Source organism: Athene cunicularia (genome assembly GCF_003259725.1).
Source record: "Athene cunicularia isolate RWA chromosome 1 unlocalized genomic scaffold, athCun1 chr1_part1, whole genome shotgun sequence".
Classification (NCBI taxonomy): domain Eukaryota; kingdom Metazoa; phylum Chordata; class Aves; order Strigiformes; family Strigidae; genus Athene; species Athene cunicularia.
Window position 1 is genome coordinate 28,540,909 of NW_020799091.1, and position 17,505 is coordinate 28,558,413.

Below are 17,505 nucleotides of genomic sequence, written 5' to 3' on the forward strand. Positions count from 1 at the left end.
AGGAAATATTTGGATAACGTGCCATTTGTTATCAAAACCATTAAAATAATAAATGCATGCCTATTGTATTTCCCCCCCAAAAAAGTCTACATTTCATCTTAAACATTAATCTGTTTGTCACTAACAATTAATATTAAGGATCCCAGACCTGATTTTCCCATAAAGAAGATAGAGAATGACAGATGATATGAGTGTGCAAAAAATAGTCCTTTCTAAATCTTGGGTTGATTTCTGAAATCATGTACTGTTAATTCCCCTATGGCTAAAACTTGTGTTAGGAAGTTATTCTTTCTACCTCAAAGTTATGTTCATAAATCTTAATAAAGTTGTTAAACACATAGTTATGTAAGGCTGCCCATTTAAATACAGATTTAAGAAAATTACCATCCTGTCCTTGACCATGTCAGTAGTATCTCCTATACACACAGAATTTGTTGTGCTGCCTTTATTTCTTGTTTAACCAGCCAGTGAGATTTCCATTATGAAAAGAGATAAGAAATGAACTCTAAAGTTAATTGAAGAGAAATTATTCAAATTATTTTTTCAGGATTATATGTATAGCTTTTATGTATCAGCATGCTTATCTTAAAACAATTGCCTTTAACAGCAAAATGTTGTGTTTAGCATAAACAGGAGACTCTAGATAAGCAAATATATAGTAAATTGGCTTACTCATACTCAGTGGTTTTATATGGGAAAACTGACTTAGTTATTTGATTTTTTTTTTAAGTGTATGAACGTGCCTTTCAAATCAAAATGCTGTTTTGTAGGTTTTAATAGCTAAAAAAATGTCACTAATTGTTAGATTCTGTAGAGTTAAGATATTGGAGCAGTAGAATAGGAATGCATATCAAAATGAGCTTTGGATAAAAATCCAAAGCCTTTAAAAAAAACTAATGCCTTGAATTTGTTTAAAAAAAAAATCCTGATGTGATTTGGGCACCTCTGTTTTTAGATTGGTTTTCTGGTGTTTAAATATATTTGAAAATATATTCCCAAGTTTTTTCATCCTTCCCAACTTGTTCATTGGTTAGTCATTATTTTCTTCCTTTTTCAAGTCCCACAGTGTTGTTATATTTGAGTGAATGAATCTAATGAAAAGGTTGTTTATAGTATTAGTTTTGCAGAAAAAGTATCTGGAAAAAAATCTTAAAATTAGAATGAAAATATGTACAGCACAGCCCAAAAACATTGCTGTTAACCTGAACAATCACTAGAAGTTCAGGCTGGGGTGTGTCTCTCCAAAAATCTGTTTAGCTGATGCTTGAAAAGAAAAAACATTATAAAATAACTTTAAAGAAGCAAAAAACACTTTCCAGGTTTTATCCTGCAAGAGAAAATGGAAGAAGTTTAGTTTAAAAAGCATTGCTGCTTTGGCTAGGAGATGACTAAGGGAAAACAGCCTCCCAGCTCTTCTTCCTTTTAGATAAGAGATGGTTTGAGGAAACAAAGTGATAAACCATTGCAGCTATAGGAGAGGCTGGTTCAGCCTAAATACAAAAGAAGGCGGCCTCCTGCAGTCAAGAGGGACAGATGGCAGTTGGAGGGCCCAGCAAAAGAGAAGTACCATATACACAGAATAGATCTTGTCAGGAGCAAATTTGGAGGAGAAATAATTAATTTTTTGAGAGCAGTAGATCAGATAACCTGCAACTATCCTTTCTCAGACTGTCCTCCTGCCTGAGTGTTGATGTGAAATAATTTCATTCCTGCTTTTGAAAGCATACCAGGATTGCAGTCTAGTAAAAACTACATACTTGACCCTCCTCTCTGAAATATGTTGAATACACATGGTTGAAGTGTAATCTCAGTAATCACTGAGAAGGAAGCTAGAATATTCCACTTGAGCCAATGGAAGTGGGATGATGGTTACAAGAACAGAGCGAGTGTTCTTAAGCAATGGTGTGCTGCTGTCCCTCCTAACTTGTCAGTTACAGGCAATTGTTAAATTACTCATCTAGGGAGGGGAAGGAATTATTCTTCATCACCCCGTATTTTTCAGGAAAACACATCAGGAGCTTTTGGCCCATTATCACATGCTACATTATCAACAGAATATTGATTCACAGTTGCTCACAAATTGTGTTGCAATTTTTAAAAATTTATGAATTTATTTCTACAAGAAAAAATATTATTTCCTTCAACAGTATAAATAAATTGATCTATTTTGCTCAGAAAGACTATAGGATGAGTATGATCATATATAGATTTTTTTAAATTGCTGCAGGAATTACTGTCTTTCCAACAGTATAGGTTGTCTGAAGGGAAGTAGTGCATGGAAATAGTAGAGGGATAGTTTCTTATCTCTATTAAATGTATTTAATTTAGCAGAGACTGATACCTAAAATCAGTGCCACTTCTTTAATCTGGTATGTTGCCTGTGTTATATAAGAGCAAATTAAAACATGTTTTAGGACTGACAGATGGATGTAAATCTTCACTGCATATGGAAACTAACTATAGAAACTAACTATAGCCACCTCTTGGGAGGAAGCTGTTTTCTTGAAGTCAAGATCTGAAGCATGTTTGCACAAGTAGGCATGTCATTCTGCTATGTATTGTGATCTTGGATAACTGGAAAATCTGAATTACCAGGACATGAAACCTAGCACATACATACTTGGGTCTCTTGTGTATCACTTTGAGAAATATGGGGAAATGTTTAAATGTGGGGAGTGTTGTTGTTTAATAGTTGATTGTCCTTCAGTCTGTTTTCGCCTGTCTCTGAAACATTTCTATACATATCTACTGAGGTTTTATATGCTCTTCATAATAGAAACATGTATAAGGCATGGTAGAGAAAGTGTTTTGTATTAATCAATGAAAGAATTGTGCATATACTATAATATGTTCCAGGTAAAAACAAATCCAATTTTTGTGTTCTGCAGATGCAGTTCCCCTCTTCTTGAGACTACTTCATTCGCCACACCAGAATGTTTGTGAGCAAGCTGTCTGGGCTCTCGGAAATATTATAGGTAACTCTTGTTGTTGTAATGATTTGAATTCAGGGAGCATTTAATTTTAGAATTTGACTTTTTGAACATCGGCATTATCATACGAGACTATGTTTCCTCTAAATTCTGTGACTTAATATAATTTTTCATGTGGCCAGATTTATATATGTACATCCTAATTTTTTTTCTAAGGAATAGTATCACTTACTACACAAAATATTAGTAGGATAAATTTTGTCTTGTAAAATATACATACATACCTGTACGTATGTATATTTAATTGAACTTGACCTTTTAGTAGTAGACTGTTGGTGAGGAAACATAGAATTTCAGTATCCCAACATGTCATTGCATACATTTCAAGATTTTCCATTTTTAATGTAATTTCTTTTACAACAATTTTCATTTCTGTAGGTGATGGTCCTCAGTGTAGAGATTATGTCATATCACTGGGAGTTGTCAAACCTCTTCTGTCCTTCATCAATCCCTCCATTCCCATCACCTTCCTTCGGAACGTCACATGGGTCATTGTAAATCTCTGCAGGAATAAGGACCCCCCACCGCCTATGGAGACAGTTCAGGAGGTAAATAAAGAATTATGAGACAGATAATTTTATTTTTTTTTATATTCTGGACTAGATGCCAAACATTTTACATTGTCATACTATGATTTGTGCGTGTTTTCCTGCCACTTTGTGGCACTTAGCAGTTGTTAAATGCAGTAACTTGACCAATTTGATGCTTCTTACTAAGGCCGTAATAAGTATTTGTAACATCTGAAACTGAGTAAGGCTAAAGACTGATGAGCCACATACTAAAATCGACACAACAAAAAACATGTTAGAAAGTGTTAACACACTCAGCATTTCATGTTTTTATCAAAAAAGGGCTACAAAGGTGATTCTGTATATGTAAGTATACAAATATAATTTTTGGTAAGAGGAAATGTAGGTAGACTAGTGAATGTAGTGTGGTTTGTGTTTCAACTAGCTGTGAACATGCTGTCAATGTCAAGTCCCCACTTGAAGAGAAGCATCTGAAAAACCTCTTAAACTGGTGAACAGAGCAAATGCAGCGTTTATAGAGTAGACACAGCTAGTAAAGTGATGCTATTTGACTAGAACTATAGTTGTAATGTACATAAAGTTCTTTGTTTTAAGATACATTCAAAAGTGTAGATAGTTCTTGAAGCCATGTGAAGTATAATATTGTTAGTAACTAAACTAATGAAATTTTTTAAATGAAGCAGAGAATGGTGAAACTTTTTCAATACTTTACCAGATAAAGAAGCCTGTTCAGAGCAGTCTTATCATGGCTCAATTTTCTATTTTCTCCATATGTGAATACAAAAATAAAATTTTACTTCATGAAGATTTTATATGTTGATATTAGGCTAGTGATTTTTATTATATTGTGTGGTAACAAAGCTTTCAAAATAGCAGGGGGATGTCTTATCTCTGTTGTTTGCTTGTTTTCCCTCAAAATATAGTCTGCTCTCTGTGTCTTTGAAATATAGTACCATCTTGTATTTTTACAAATTAAAAAAAAAAAATAATATTTATACATACTTTGAGGGAATAACCAGCTCCTGGGAAGTGTGTGAATGCAATGTGCTTGGATTCATGACTGCACAGCCAATTTTATTCTGCTGTAATGACTGATGAACTTCTTTTCAGATTTTGCCAGCATTGTGTGTTCTCATTTACCATACAGATATAAACGTAAGTAATTTATTAAGTTTTAGATACTCTAGATGCTTTTTTTTCCTCTAGAGAAAAAATACTACAAGATTGTGTTTAAGTGGTAGATTGTGTTTAAGTGGTAGACTTGGTTTTGGTGTGTTAATTTATGTATAATTAAGTAGTAAATGTACAATTAAATATGAAGACTAATATAATTATAGTTGTTCAGAGCATGAAAAAGAAAGTGCAAATACCATTTCTGAAATATATTTTTCTAAAAGTTTTTTTTACCCTTTACATTAGAAACTACATTTAGAAAAATCCTATCTTGCGGAACTGAGTACTAGAAATTTAAAGTGACAGTTTTACCATCAGCTTCACTTTAATTCTGCCCCAATTTATAATTTTGCGTAGATGATATGTAAAGCATGTGTAGGGGGGAAAAAACCCAAACAAACTTAATTCTCTTATCAGTCCAATAAAGTACTGTGATCATATGGGTAAATCTGACTTGTAACCTGTTGGGTGCCTGACTTTGCAAGCTGTTTAAGGAAATCACTTACTTAAAGATATACTTAATTATATGCTTAAATAAACAGCAATAAACTGTTGGTTTGTGGCACCTTTGACAACTTTTCTTCAGGTTTTTAATACTAAACCTTCAGTACTTCCCACATTCCTGATACATGAGTTTAAATAAATTTTCTAAGTCCTAGAGGGGTGCACTTACTTACCTCCTGAAGTCTTATATTGGGACTTCACGACAAATATCTGTGTAACTAAGGGATACTGAGCTGGTCTCCTCCTTCTTCTCCTGTCAGGACTTTGTAATGTCTTTGACTCTTGCTCCCTATAGTGATCCTTCAATTTAGAGAAGCAGGAAGTGAACCCTTGTGGTGGGTCTGGGGATAGAGTGTATGGTTGGTGGAACTCTCTTGTTACTTCCATGCTGTGGTAGTGGTGTTTCTGCTGCTCTTTTAATGATGAAGTGGGCTTGGCTCCACAAAATATTTGCAAACAGTTTTATCTGGGATTTTGCCAGGGTTTTCCCAGTGTAATGTGAGTGGGAGACAGCACATGGTGACTTTCCAATTCATAATTTGGACAAACCTGAATGAGGATTCATAGCAAACCAAACATGCTTCTAGCCTATAGGTTTGGGTTTTTTTCCCTGCCAAATTTAAAAGCTTTTGCAAGCTATGATTGTGTGAGAGCTTCTTGAAGTAGATACGAGACTATGTGATGCCAGGTTTTGACTGATCTCAATTAGGGTGCCCGTCTTTTTGATCCTGAGAGTCAGGTGCTAGTTTGGAGGTACCAGTCTGGTCCCAGCCTCTCCGTACTGGAGCAGCAAACCTATCTTTGGAGATGAGTCAGTGATGCAGGTAGGTCAGCCACCAGTCCTGTGAGCGCTTTTGGCGGCTGCTGCTCTTGTCACCAACAGGGCTGTGAGGCAGCAAACTGGTGAGGCACCATCTCTCACTGCTTCTGCTGTGATACTTGCTCCACTGCAGCACGTTCTGCTGTCCCTGTGGCATTAGCAGGTGAGGGCAGCAGCAGGCTGTGTCAAGAAAGCATCAGGTCTGTGCTCTCTGGTCCTTGGAGCTGGGTAGAAGCAGCCCGTGTGTCAGGACTTTAAAGTTCTTCCTGCCTTTCAGTACTGTAGTATTTAGCTATCGTAATAGCTGGAAATTTTAAATGGTTATCTGTTTTAAAAGTAGAGTAGGTCTGAGTACCTCAACCAGTGATGACATCAGTGGGGTCCAGATTTCTCTTCCTGCAGTTCCTAATATCATCTCTAAGTGATGTGATATCCTTCTTTCTGCTGGCTTTGTTTCTGCTTCAGATACTACCTTTTAATGACTGTAACTTGTACTTTTTTTTTTGAGGGCTCTCAAATCATCCTTTTCAACTCATCAGTGACTTAGTCTTTATTTTCTTTAAGATACTAAGATTGCCCTGCATGATAGTAATTTCTTTGTGGGTTTTTGCTTTGCTTGAACAGTTGCCACCTTGCAATAGTTCCCAGTCCTTTAGTTGGTGTAAGAACTCCATTCCTTTGCTGTGTGTTTTAATCTTAATATGAAGGCATAAAAAGCAATACATCCAGAATATGTCTGCAGTTTCACTTCAGAACTGCACTATGGATCAGAAATGATAAGGCATAGATAGATGGGTTAGAGACTAGGGGAACTCGTGTGTTCTGTAATCAAAGGATAGCATAGTGACAGATTATAGCAGTGCCTAGGAGGCTGGGTTGGTATTCTTTTCAGAAAGTTACTGGCCCAGCTGCTTACCTGAGCTGGTTGTCTGTCTTTGAAATGCAAATCAAGCCAAACAGTTTACCTTTGTGAGATGATGTATGCTGTCACTTCATGCACCAAAAGGTGGTATTGGATTAAAAAAATTCTGAGACTGGACGTATAGAAATTATCATTATCATGGAATGAATAGCCCCAGTTTTCATAGTTGTACATAATAGTCTAACATTTTACTAATTAGGTCTTGTCATTATCAGGTTTTGAGTTTTTCCTATAACTAAATTGCATGCTCTTTTTTTCACCCCAGACATGTGGAATATTGATCACTAAATTAAGCCTCCGTTATATGGATTTTACTGTTCAATGTGTAAACCATGTTCTCTCCCATTTGTAGATTCTTGTGGACACTGTTTGGGCTTTGTCCTACTTAACAGACGGTGGAAATGAACAGATACAAATGGTGATTGATTCAGGAGTTGTACCTTTTCTAGTTCCCCTTCTGAGTCATCAGGAGGTTAAAGTTCAAGTAAGTCTGGTTCAGTTGCTATTGAATAGTCCTTTGTAAGCTATTTTCTAAAAAACGGTGCTTGAGAGTATGTATTAGTGAAGTACTGAGATGAGCATTTATAGCTACATTTGTTGCAGGTAAAACTGAACAAAAGATGCTACCTACACTGGGGAAGAAAGATTATTAAAATGAAAGAAACCTTGAACAAAACTGTTCTAATATAGTTCTGAGTTAAAGTGACAGGTTAAACATTAACTCCCATTGTGTGATTACCAGGGGTGCCTTCCTTTTGTAATCCTAAAATGTTTAATGACAACAGATTTTATTTTTTTCAGAATTCAAGTTCTATCTTTTCTGTTGCTGCATACTAGGTTGTGCATATTCTGTCTGAATAGCTCATGGAAAGCAATTAATATTTTGGGACTTTTTGAATGTTAAAATATTTGTGGATGCTGGGTCCTTTTAGTAGATTTCTAATTCGCTACAAAAGATAGGTTAACCAAGCTTGTTTGTTTAATTTCGAAGACAAAGGGAAACTAAAAGTTAGTTGATGTGTGGTTGGCTTTTATAAACCAACCGCTGTAATTAGGGGCTTTTTTTTATGTATCTGTACATTTGTCATGTTTGTTTAGTTTGTACTTTGGATGACTTGAAATTTGTCAGACCAATTCACTTGATGAAAAGGAGTATTCTGTCACTTGTAAAGCATTTACTAACCAGTATATAAAGATAGAAAGTCCATTTCTGAAAGACAACTGAGAGGCAATAACAAGAAAAGCAGTCATGGATTTTTTTAAGTCTGTGGTGGAGAGCAACCTTGGCAGACATAGTCAAAGCCTAGAAACAGTTAATGCAATTGTAACTCAGATCAGATACATGACGAATTAACTCTTGTTGTTTTAATATTATTTTAATTTATAATCTTTCTACTTTTTGAGTTGAGCTTCAGTGTGTCTGTTCAGTAAAATGCTGTACTGTGTGTATGTTTTAATGAAACAGTGCCCATTTTTAGGATGTAGCTCAGAGGATGAAGTGCTAAATTGTCTTTTGCAAAGTGTTTTTATAAAGAGACATCTTAAAATGATCTTTGTTTTAACACAAGTAACAGCATTGCCTTTAACATGCAACTTCTTTTTCCTTCCCACTTTGGATATTCAGACAGCAGCACTGAGAGCAGTAGGCAACATAGTAACTGGTACTGATGAACAGACACAAGTTGTTCTCAATTGTGATGTTTTGTCTTATTTCCCAAATCTCCTGACGCATCCAAAAGAGAAGATAAACAAGGTATGATTTGTTTCCTCCTAACTTGATCTTTCTGTTTAAGAAATAAAACAGTAATCTGTAGAACATTACAGAATAAATTTAATCGCATCAGCAATTTTGTATAAAGATGCAGCACTTGAGGCTGGTGCTTAATTAGGGCTAAAGCCAAACAGCCATAGTGAGGATCTATGCATTGGTGTTGATGCCTAGTGCTTTTGGGGAGGACTGATGGCTTTTGCTTTGGAGCATGATAATTTTTGTTTTCATTTGCAAAGTAAGTAACTAGCTAACTTGTGTACCGTTTTTCATAACTAAAGAGTATTACTTTTGGTTAAGTCCAGAGAGTTGAGTAAGACTGATCCATTTTTTCCACTCCAACTTTTCATAGTGGAGTTTGTTCTCTTGTCCATCTTCACCTTTAATGCAGTAGGGAGTACCACTGTCCTTTTCTGAAAACGTTTCCTCTCCTTCCTTTTGGCAGAGGTAACTTTGCTGCTGCAAGGACTGGATGGAATAGGGGGAATTTGATGAAAGAAAGTGATCGGTGCCCTCTTTTTCCAGAGCTGTAGTTCACGTTGCTTGCATTTTTTTAAATCATTGTGCCATATGCCAGTGCAAAGATGGGACTGGCTGAGGAGGAGGCTTTTTTTGTTTAGCTTGCACAATTCCCCCACTTAGTGTACCATTGAGGGGAAATCTGTGAATGAGAGGAATCTCTGTTTCTTCGGGCCCTGTCAATGGCCAGGAGCTCTGAAGTTATCTTTGACGGTTCAAACTGCTGTGACTTGCTTCTGCCTGCCCTTCTAGCACTTAAATAAAATGATGAAGAGCTCTTTTTGAATGCCAAGAAAAGAATAATTTTTTAAGGGGAGTCTAGAAATCCTCTTGAGTTCTGTTTTAAGTGTATGTTGTAAAGGGCAAATGTGAGCAAAAGCACAATACACATCCCTAAAAAATTGAACGCATTATGTTTTTTTCCTGCAGTACTTTATAACTGGCTGCTTGCCACATCTGTTTGTCTTTTACTTGACTAGAGTCTTTTTAAGATGTTCTGGGTTACCTTGACGGTTATACCCCTTTCTAACCAGGAACTTGTAACTGCCATTAGATAGATGTTAGCTATACTGATGAACCACCTGAAGGAGATAACTGCTGAGTGAAGTCTCAAGACTCAAGTCCTGTCTAATACTCAAATGAGCCTTGTGAGCTTCACTTCGTGTTTCAGGAAGAAAATGGGAGCTGAAGTTGGTCTTTCTTCTGTCAGCACAGAAAGCTACTACTGAGCTGTCATTAGTAGGGTTACGGGATAAGTCTTTTTTTTATATCACGTTTTATCAGTTTTCCTATTTTCTTTGTAAAACTGATTGAAAGTTTAAGATGTGGTTGTGACTCCAGCAGTGCCAAGTGGATATAAAGTTTGTCAGTATTGCTCCCGATGTATGGAGACATCCCTTGTATAACTAATAATCTGGGCCCATGAATTAATCATACCAATTTTACATTGATCTGCTGCATGTTTATCTTTCACAGTGCAATAAAATTTTGTGCTAGAAGTGCTTTTGAGGGGAGGAAACATGGAGGTTCTGTTTAGTGATTGGGCATGGAATGATTTTAGGTTTTTAGGTTTTGTTTAGTGGTTTGATTTTTATTTTTTTTATCAGTTATCTTGTTTTTAAAGTGTTTCGCTTTTTTTGTTTTGTGCAATTGTAGGAAGCAGTTTGGTTCCTTTCCAATATCACAGCAGGAAACCAGCAACAAGTTCAGGCTGTAATAGATGCTGGGCTAATCCCTATGATCATACACCAGCTGGCTAAGGTCAGTCAAACTATCAGCTATGCAAGTTGTCATCCTCTTTTTATAAATCTGACACGAGGAGCCTGTGATTTTTAATAATAAGCTTGACAGATGTTTCCATGCTGATTTTAATGAGCTATTAATTTTATTTTTCAGGGGGACTTTGGAACACAAAAGGAAGCTGCTTGGGCAATTAGCAATTTGACAATAAGTGGGAGAAAAGATCAGGTACGTGTAGTGGGTTTCAGATTGTCACTAAAACGTTGCACATGCAGCCATTTGTAAGAAGCACAATGTTGAAAGCACTTTTTTTTTTCATTATTTAGGTTGAATACCTTGTACAGCAAAATGTAATCCCACCATTCTGCAATCTACTCTCAGTAAAGGACTCTCAAGTGGTACAGGTGGTGCTGGATGGTCTGAAAAACATCCTGATAATGGCTGGTGATGAGGCTAGCACAATAGCTGAAATTATAGAAGAGTGTGGAGGTAAGTGCTTACTAGGCTTTTAAAAAATTTAATTTGCTGGGTATTATTCTTTTTACCCCTTGCTGCTGTTGATATTTACTATAGTGGGTTTTTTTGCCATGGGCTGTTTGAATAAGCAAGTGAGACTTTAGTAATGAGAGAAATTACCTTTTTCCATTTAGTTCGAAATTACTTTTTTTTTGCCTGTTTAGTTTGGTTTAAAGATTGTTGTGTTAGAGGCAATTGTTGAAGGAACTTTCTGTAGCTTAGTGTCTAGGTTTGAATGAGAATTGTACTTCATTTGGTTATTGCATATACTTTGTTCTGTGGCAAAACACAAAACAGTTACTGCTTTAGTTCATGGCCTTGGAAGCAGTTGTTAGGATCATAATTTCATTACAGTCCAAAGTGGGATGATGAGTTCTTTGGATATTGCAATCCAAGTTTTAACATGCTAATTAATGTATTAGAGTAAGATAGCAATAAAGGGATGTTAAAGAATGTACTACACGGGAAGTTTTCCCTTGTATTATTCCATATCCAGTTTGAAAATAGAACTAGTGTTTTAAGCTGCTCTTGGTGTGAGGCTTTGTTGCCTAGTTGTTTTAAATGTGTACACAACACACAAATATAGCCACTTCCTCTTGGTGATATACAGAAAGCACAATGACTAAAAGAGGGGTTATATAGGAGGTCTTAAAAAATTAAGTACAGTTTTATGTAAAAAAGAGAAGATTCCATTATTCCTTGTTCATAAAATGGGATATTCCATGGCGTGCAAATGTTCACAAACTACTTTTTCTCTTAGAGACAAAGATAGCTATGGTGTAGATAATATTTGCAAACTGAGCTACTCTTTCCTTGTGTGTTTCAGTAGTAATGTTTTGTTATTTTTCTTATTTTTTTCAAAGGAGTTAGTAACTTCACTTAAACTTAGAAAACTCTTCTCCATTTTCTCTTATTTAGGGTTAGAGAAAATTGAAGCCTTGCAACAGCATGAGAATGAAGACATTTATAAATTAGCATTTGAAATCATAGATCAGTATTTCTCTGGTGATGATGTAAGTATGCTAAAGATTGAAGAGTGTATGTGCTGTGCTGTTAGCTTAGTAAGTACGTTGTCATTGTTCCTCGGTTCCAATTGTCATGAACATAAGTTATCTGGGAAGTCAGTTTTCCTGCTCCTTTTTCAGTACAACTTCCCTCAATTGAAAGTCTTTGAAGAGTTTCTCAATACCAAAAATTTTCTTTAGCAATGTCTTGATGACTACTCTGGTTTTGCCTGATGCTGATGTCATTTTCTCACACTGACATGTAAATTGACATGTAATAATTTGTGATTAGAATCTAAACATTTCTCTGCCCATCCTTTTCACTTTCTCACACATCAGTCTACTCGGAGGGGGTGGTGGATCCTTACTTTCAGATAGATTACTGTATTTCAGCTCTGTAACTGCTCAGTCTGGATTCTGCATTGAAAAGGGTCATCAAAACTGTTAATGTTTTCTGCAGCTGATTGATCTAGACCATCTGGTATTTGTTCACCCTAATTAGGTATTTTGACACTTGGGTTCTAGCTCTGTCTGCTACTGGCTGCTTCTAAGTGCCTCAGAAGCACTTCAGCAAGCAATTCGAAGATAAATAGTAATTATACTTTCTAAGACATCCGCAGTGTCTGTAGTTCTGTAGCCTAAGTGAACTATGTCTTCAGTTCTTCCCTTAAACTGACTCTTCAAATACCAGCTCTAACTTTAAGACTCATTAATTTTCAATTCACAGGCCCATCATGTGATTGCAAAGTTAGTTACCAGAACTTAACATATGTGAAAAGTTCCCAGTGCTTGTAATGATTGAGAGCAGTGTCTAATAGTCTCCATAATGGCTCTGAGACTTCTGTAGCTATCTGAAGAGCACAGTCTAGTTGGTGCAGGTGAAAAAGCATCCCTTTTGTGCATTTAAATTTTACATAAACCTATGCAATTTAATCTGTGCCTGATTTGCTGAATTTACCTCTTTTACTCGGGAGCAAGACTTTACTTTGGATTATTGTATATACTGTTACCATGTTTTCTGGGGCTTCTGAAGCTCAGAATTGTAGAAATTACATGATTAGGAGATAAGAGTTAAAATGTAAAACCAGACAAATTTTCGGGCAGTAACTATAAGAAAATAACCCTTGTCATTTGAGGACTGGTAAAAAAACCAAAACCAAACCAGAAAAAAATCCGAAGTGCACTAGGGAGGCAAGAGACTGGTTATGTTAGCCTGCTAGGCAGTGCTAAGATTGACTGCCCAGGGAGTATTCCTGCCTTCTGTCACTTCAGGATCTTTTGTATTCTCATGAGATGCTGCTGGCTACTAGATAGCCCTTCATTGTTTATCCCATCTGCTCCTTTGCTGACCAAAGTGCACAGATATGTACTTCAGGACAAGCACTAATGGCTTCCTGACTTCACTTTATTGTGTTAAAAGCATGTGAACTTAGATAATGTTACTTTGTAGTACCCCTGCAGAAGGCAGAAGTGCTAATTTATCAACTCTCAAACATTTTACAAAGCATTCTGAAACCAGACTCAATCTTCATTTGGGCATGACATGCCCCACTCTTCCTCCCGCGGATTGTTGCTGTCACAGAGGCCTTAATCTCGTCCTCCAATTTAAGTATTGTCACCCAAAGTAAAGAGAAACAAAGATTTTAGGTGAGGCGGTTCAGACTTTCACGCTACTCCAAGGCCAGATCTCAGAAAGCTATTTAGACCCCACGCACAAGGGCTCTTACCTGCTTTGGAATGACACACAGTTTGAAGTGAGGCCTGTGATTCCTGCAGCCTGGTCTGTGGAGGTGGCGTGTTCAGAAAACAGGTGCAGCTGGTGATTTGGAGGAGGATGGTAGGTTTTGAAGTCGTACATATTGATGCTACTGACCATGTTACTTGCTGTTCCTAGAGGCAGCAAATGACTAAATTCTAACAGCTCTGAGGAATTTGAGTGAAGTTGGATACTTGATGCCTTTCATTCTATATCCAGAGAGTAATGAAGTACTTTTAGTTTTAAAAAAAAATCAGATTGCACTTATGAGAGCTATATAAAACTGCTCTGAAATTAGTAATTCTAAATTCTTCAGATTCTGATAGGAGATACTGAGCACTCTTTTAAGCTTTATATAAGTATTTCTATCAGCTGCTGATAAAGATTATTTTCATATGGAAAGAAAACGGGAGAAAGTACAAAACTAATTTTGGAATTCACAACCAGTGATTAGCCAACTCCAGAAGAACTAAAAATTGGCATTGAAAATTAAATCGCACAGCTAAAAGAGCAACTGCTTTGACCAGGCAGCAATCCAGTCTGTAACCATTACAATTTTCTGTTTCCCTGATGGTATTAGACAGAGTTGATGTGTTGTTCTTTTTAAACATATTTGAGGAATTGAATGGAAAAACTGATCTGATTTTATTGCAATAATATTTAAAAAAGAAAATATGAACATTTGTGAAGCTCTAAGTGTACTGAATTGTGCAGGGAATTGGCCTCTCATCTATTTTTGTTGTATTTTATAGATTGATGAAGATCCCAGTCTCATTCCTGAAGCCACTCAAGGAGGTACTTACAACTTTGACCCAACAGCCAACCTTCAAACAAAAGAGTTTAATTTTTAAGTTCAAAAAAAGTGCAGCTTCTCTGTCCCACACCAGTATGAAGCACCACCAGATGGCTACCAAGTGAAGAAACAAAAGGCTCCAAGACACACATGCCTCTTCGTTTTGATGCTTCTAAAGCAAGCCATGTATCGGTCACTTTGCAGTTGCCAAACGTCACTATCACATGGACTGTAAATGCATATGCATGATCTCTTAAACTGTTTCAGAATTCTTTTTAACAGTCCCAACTACCTTTTTTTGCCTTTTTCCTGGTGCCACATGCTGACAACCGCAATCTGCAGTTTTGTTAAGAATATTCCATAGTGGTGGCACATTGGCTTTCCACGGAAAAGTAGCTTCTTTGGAAAATGGTGCGCTGTGGATCAAGACACTTTGGTATGATGCGTACATTTTGGAAGACTTTACAGGGGCCCAGTTTGCTCTGAGCCTCCATCATCATCCTCCACAAACATATTTTCATATACTTTATGTGGAAGAATAGATTCAAAAATGCAAGCCAAATGAATTTCATTGGTGAAACTGAAATAAAAGTAACTTAAAAAAAAAAAACAACAAACCAACAAACACTTGGCAATTGATTAAACACTTAAGTTTAAAACAAACAAAAAAAACTACTTCAGCTATCAGTAATTGATGTGTGTTCATTAACTGCCTCAGAAACCAGGGTTGGAGAATGAACTGTAGATTTGGACTGGTAAAGCTTTTGCCATTATACCTAATTTTTGAGAACAGCGAGCCCTATTTGACCACTCACTTCAGCCTGTGTGTTCCTGCTGTTTTGAAGTAATCAAATGCTGTGCATGGTATTTTACCTGAGCTACAACCTGTTATGGACTTGAACTTCTGTTTAAGCTGAAAGCAAGAGTCCCAGACTGTAGAAAAGAAAAAATTCTGTCCAAAAATGTATTAGTTGAAAAGAATCTTGCTTTCAACTTTCAGTAGTCAATATATTTTGTTTTAAATTGATAATTGGATATGGTTGATTTATATTGGGTTTAAACTGTGGAGCTTTCATGTTTACTGTAATTTAGTCTTAAACTATTTTTTACTTAGTAACCAGTGCTTATGATGATGTGGTTGGCAACAAACCAGCAACTACTTAGAAGCGTCATAAAAGCTTCATTCTTGGAGTATTGGAAGAGTAATTCAGAAAGTAGTCTCAAATCGTATTCACGTGATTAAAAAGATACAAACTGGTTGATGTGTGAGGCTGTATGGAAGCTGCCGTTATTCAGCATAAACCTGATGTGCAGCGCACATTAAATAACTTTACATAAGGTATGTGAGGTCATTGCTTTTGGAAAATCGTCTGACCCAGTCATTTTCAAAGGGATTTTGGTATTGCTGGGGTGAAGATCGATACTTTTGAAATTCTGTAAGCTATCACACAAACTGGTTTTGTTGCTGTTGTTTACTGGGTGTAATTTCCCAATGCATTGATGTGAAGGGATAGAAAAATCTAAACTAATTTAGTTATTGGATGTGGGTTGTATTTACTGTGATGAAGATAAGGACAGATGCCATCAGAGCTTTGTGGATCAGCTGTTTTTCCACTGATGAACAACGCATAGCAGGTGTGCATTCATTAAATATATATCTGCCAAGGTGGAGCCACTTTAAAGAGTGAGTTGTCTTGTATCTCAGCTGGATACAAGCGTATGTTTAAACTGCAAGATTTTTACTTGCTAGATAATCTGTTTTAATATAGTGGTTTGGCCTCTGATTATTTATAGGTTTTATAAATTTTAGAATCAATTTCTCTTTAAGGTGGCTCAGATTTTTCAACTCTTGTGCACATAAAATTGAGTTGAAGTTCATTGTGCCTTTTTTCTTTTCCCAAAAGTTGAGTTGAAGCTTCATATGGTAACTGCATCCTATTCACACACTATAGTCTAAAATCTTGAAACTGTGTGGTGTTCGCTAAAAAACTAAACAATAAAAAGTCAAAGTTAGGTAAGGTCACAAAGTTTTTGTGGAATTAGAGTTCCAGCAGATGTTATTGTGAACAAATATTTCCCCCCTTCGAATTCAATTTAGTCTCCCTATATGCCATATAGACTGACGGATACCCTGTTCCGCCTGCACTCACTATTATCCTAGAGATTACATACAAATTGATATTGAAACAACAGTTTTCCACTACTGTGAAGATTTGATCCTCTTCTTGCACTCAATGCATTACATTAAAAGTGAACATCGGAGAACTGGGAAAGGCAGGACAAAGCATTTGCTCAGTTCTTTCTGTTGTGACCTTATCAGCTTTTGATTGGGATTGCACCATTTCATAGTTAATAAAGGATACAAAGTATATTGCTGCACTTTTACGTTTTCAGAACAGTGTTTAAAATTGCATTGTTTTTATTATTTTTTTAAACTATCAGTTAAAATAGACTAAAACGTTCTTTCAAAGAGGCATCTAAATGTGTTCCTAATTTTGTATATGGGCTTAGGTTTTGTAACCAATAAAAAGCTGCTATCAAATACTATAAAAAATTCAAGAACTTATTTTGAAGATTATGAAACCGCTTAGTCTTCATGGATTGACTTAGGGGGTTTTGTCTGACTAGATATAATTTAGCAGAACTTGACATCAAAGTTTGACCTATGTTACAAGAATTAATAAAGTAAGCTAATGCAGTCCTCTCTGAAACTTTGGGTACTGTTCCAGTATGGAGTTTTATGCTTTTTAAGGAGATGTTTCCCAAACAGGTACAGGAGGCTGTGGTAAGTGGGTGGCAGCTGATCTGCATAACTATTAATTAAATGGTGACTTCACTTTAAAGGTTTGAAGGTGCACCAGTGTCAAGGAACTTTCACAGTCTTTTTCTACCTCCAGAAATGTCCTTTCCAGGCTCCCAGTGCTAGACTGACTCAGCACTGGTTTTAAGCTTGGGGTGCTGTACGAGCAGG

At 36.3% G+C, this 17,505-nt stretch overlaps 1 protein-coding gene across 1 annotated transcript in view; it reads left to right on the forward strand.

Annotated features, from left to right (window-relative positions):
* The window catches only part of KPNA3 (karyopherin subunit alpha 3), a 32,088-nt gene extending 15,000 nt beyond the window's left edge, over positions 1–17,088 (forward strand). Inside the window, exons 7-16 of the mRNA XM_026848751.1 lie at positions 2,889–2,975; positions 3,369–3,538; positions 4,631–4,675; positions 7,292–7,423; positions 8,564–8,692; positions 10,382–10,486; positions 10,622–10,693; positions 10,792–10,954; positions 11,900–11,994; positions 14,494–17,088. Coding sequence (XP_026704552.1) covers positions 2,889–2,975; positions 3,369–3,538; positions 4,631–4,675; positions 7,292–7,423; positions 8,564–8,692; positions 10,382–10,486; positions 10,622–10,693; positions 10,792–10,954; positions 11,900–11,994; positions 14,494–14,592 — 1,097 coding nt within the window. The 3' untranslated portion in view covers positions 14,593–17,088. The remainder of the gene's footprint in view (positions 1–2,888; positions 2,976–3,368; positions 3,539–4,630; positions 4,676–7,291; positions 7,424–8,563; positions 8,693–10,381; positions 10,487–10,621; positions 10,694–10,791; positions 10,955–11,899; positions 11,995–14,493) is intronic.
* The last annotated feature ends 417 nt before the right edge of the window (positions 17,089–17,505 follow it).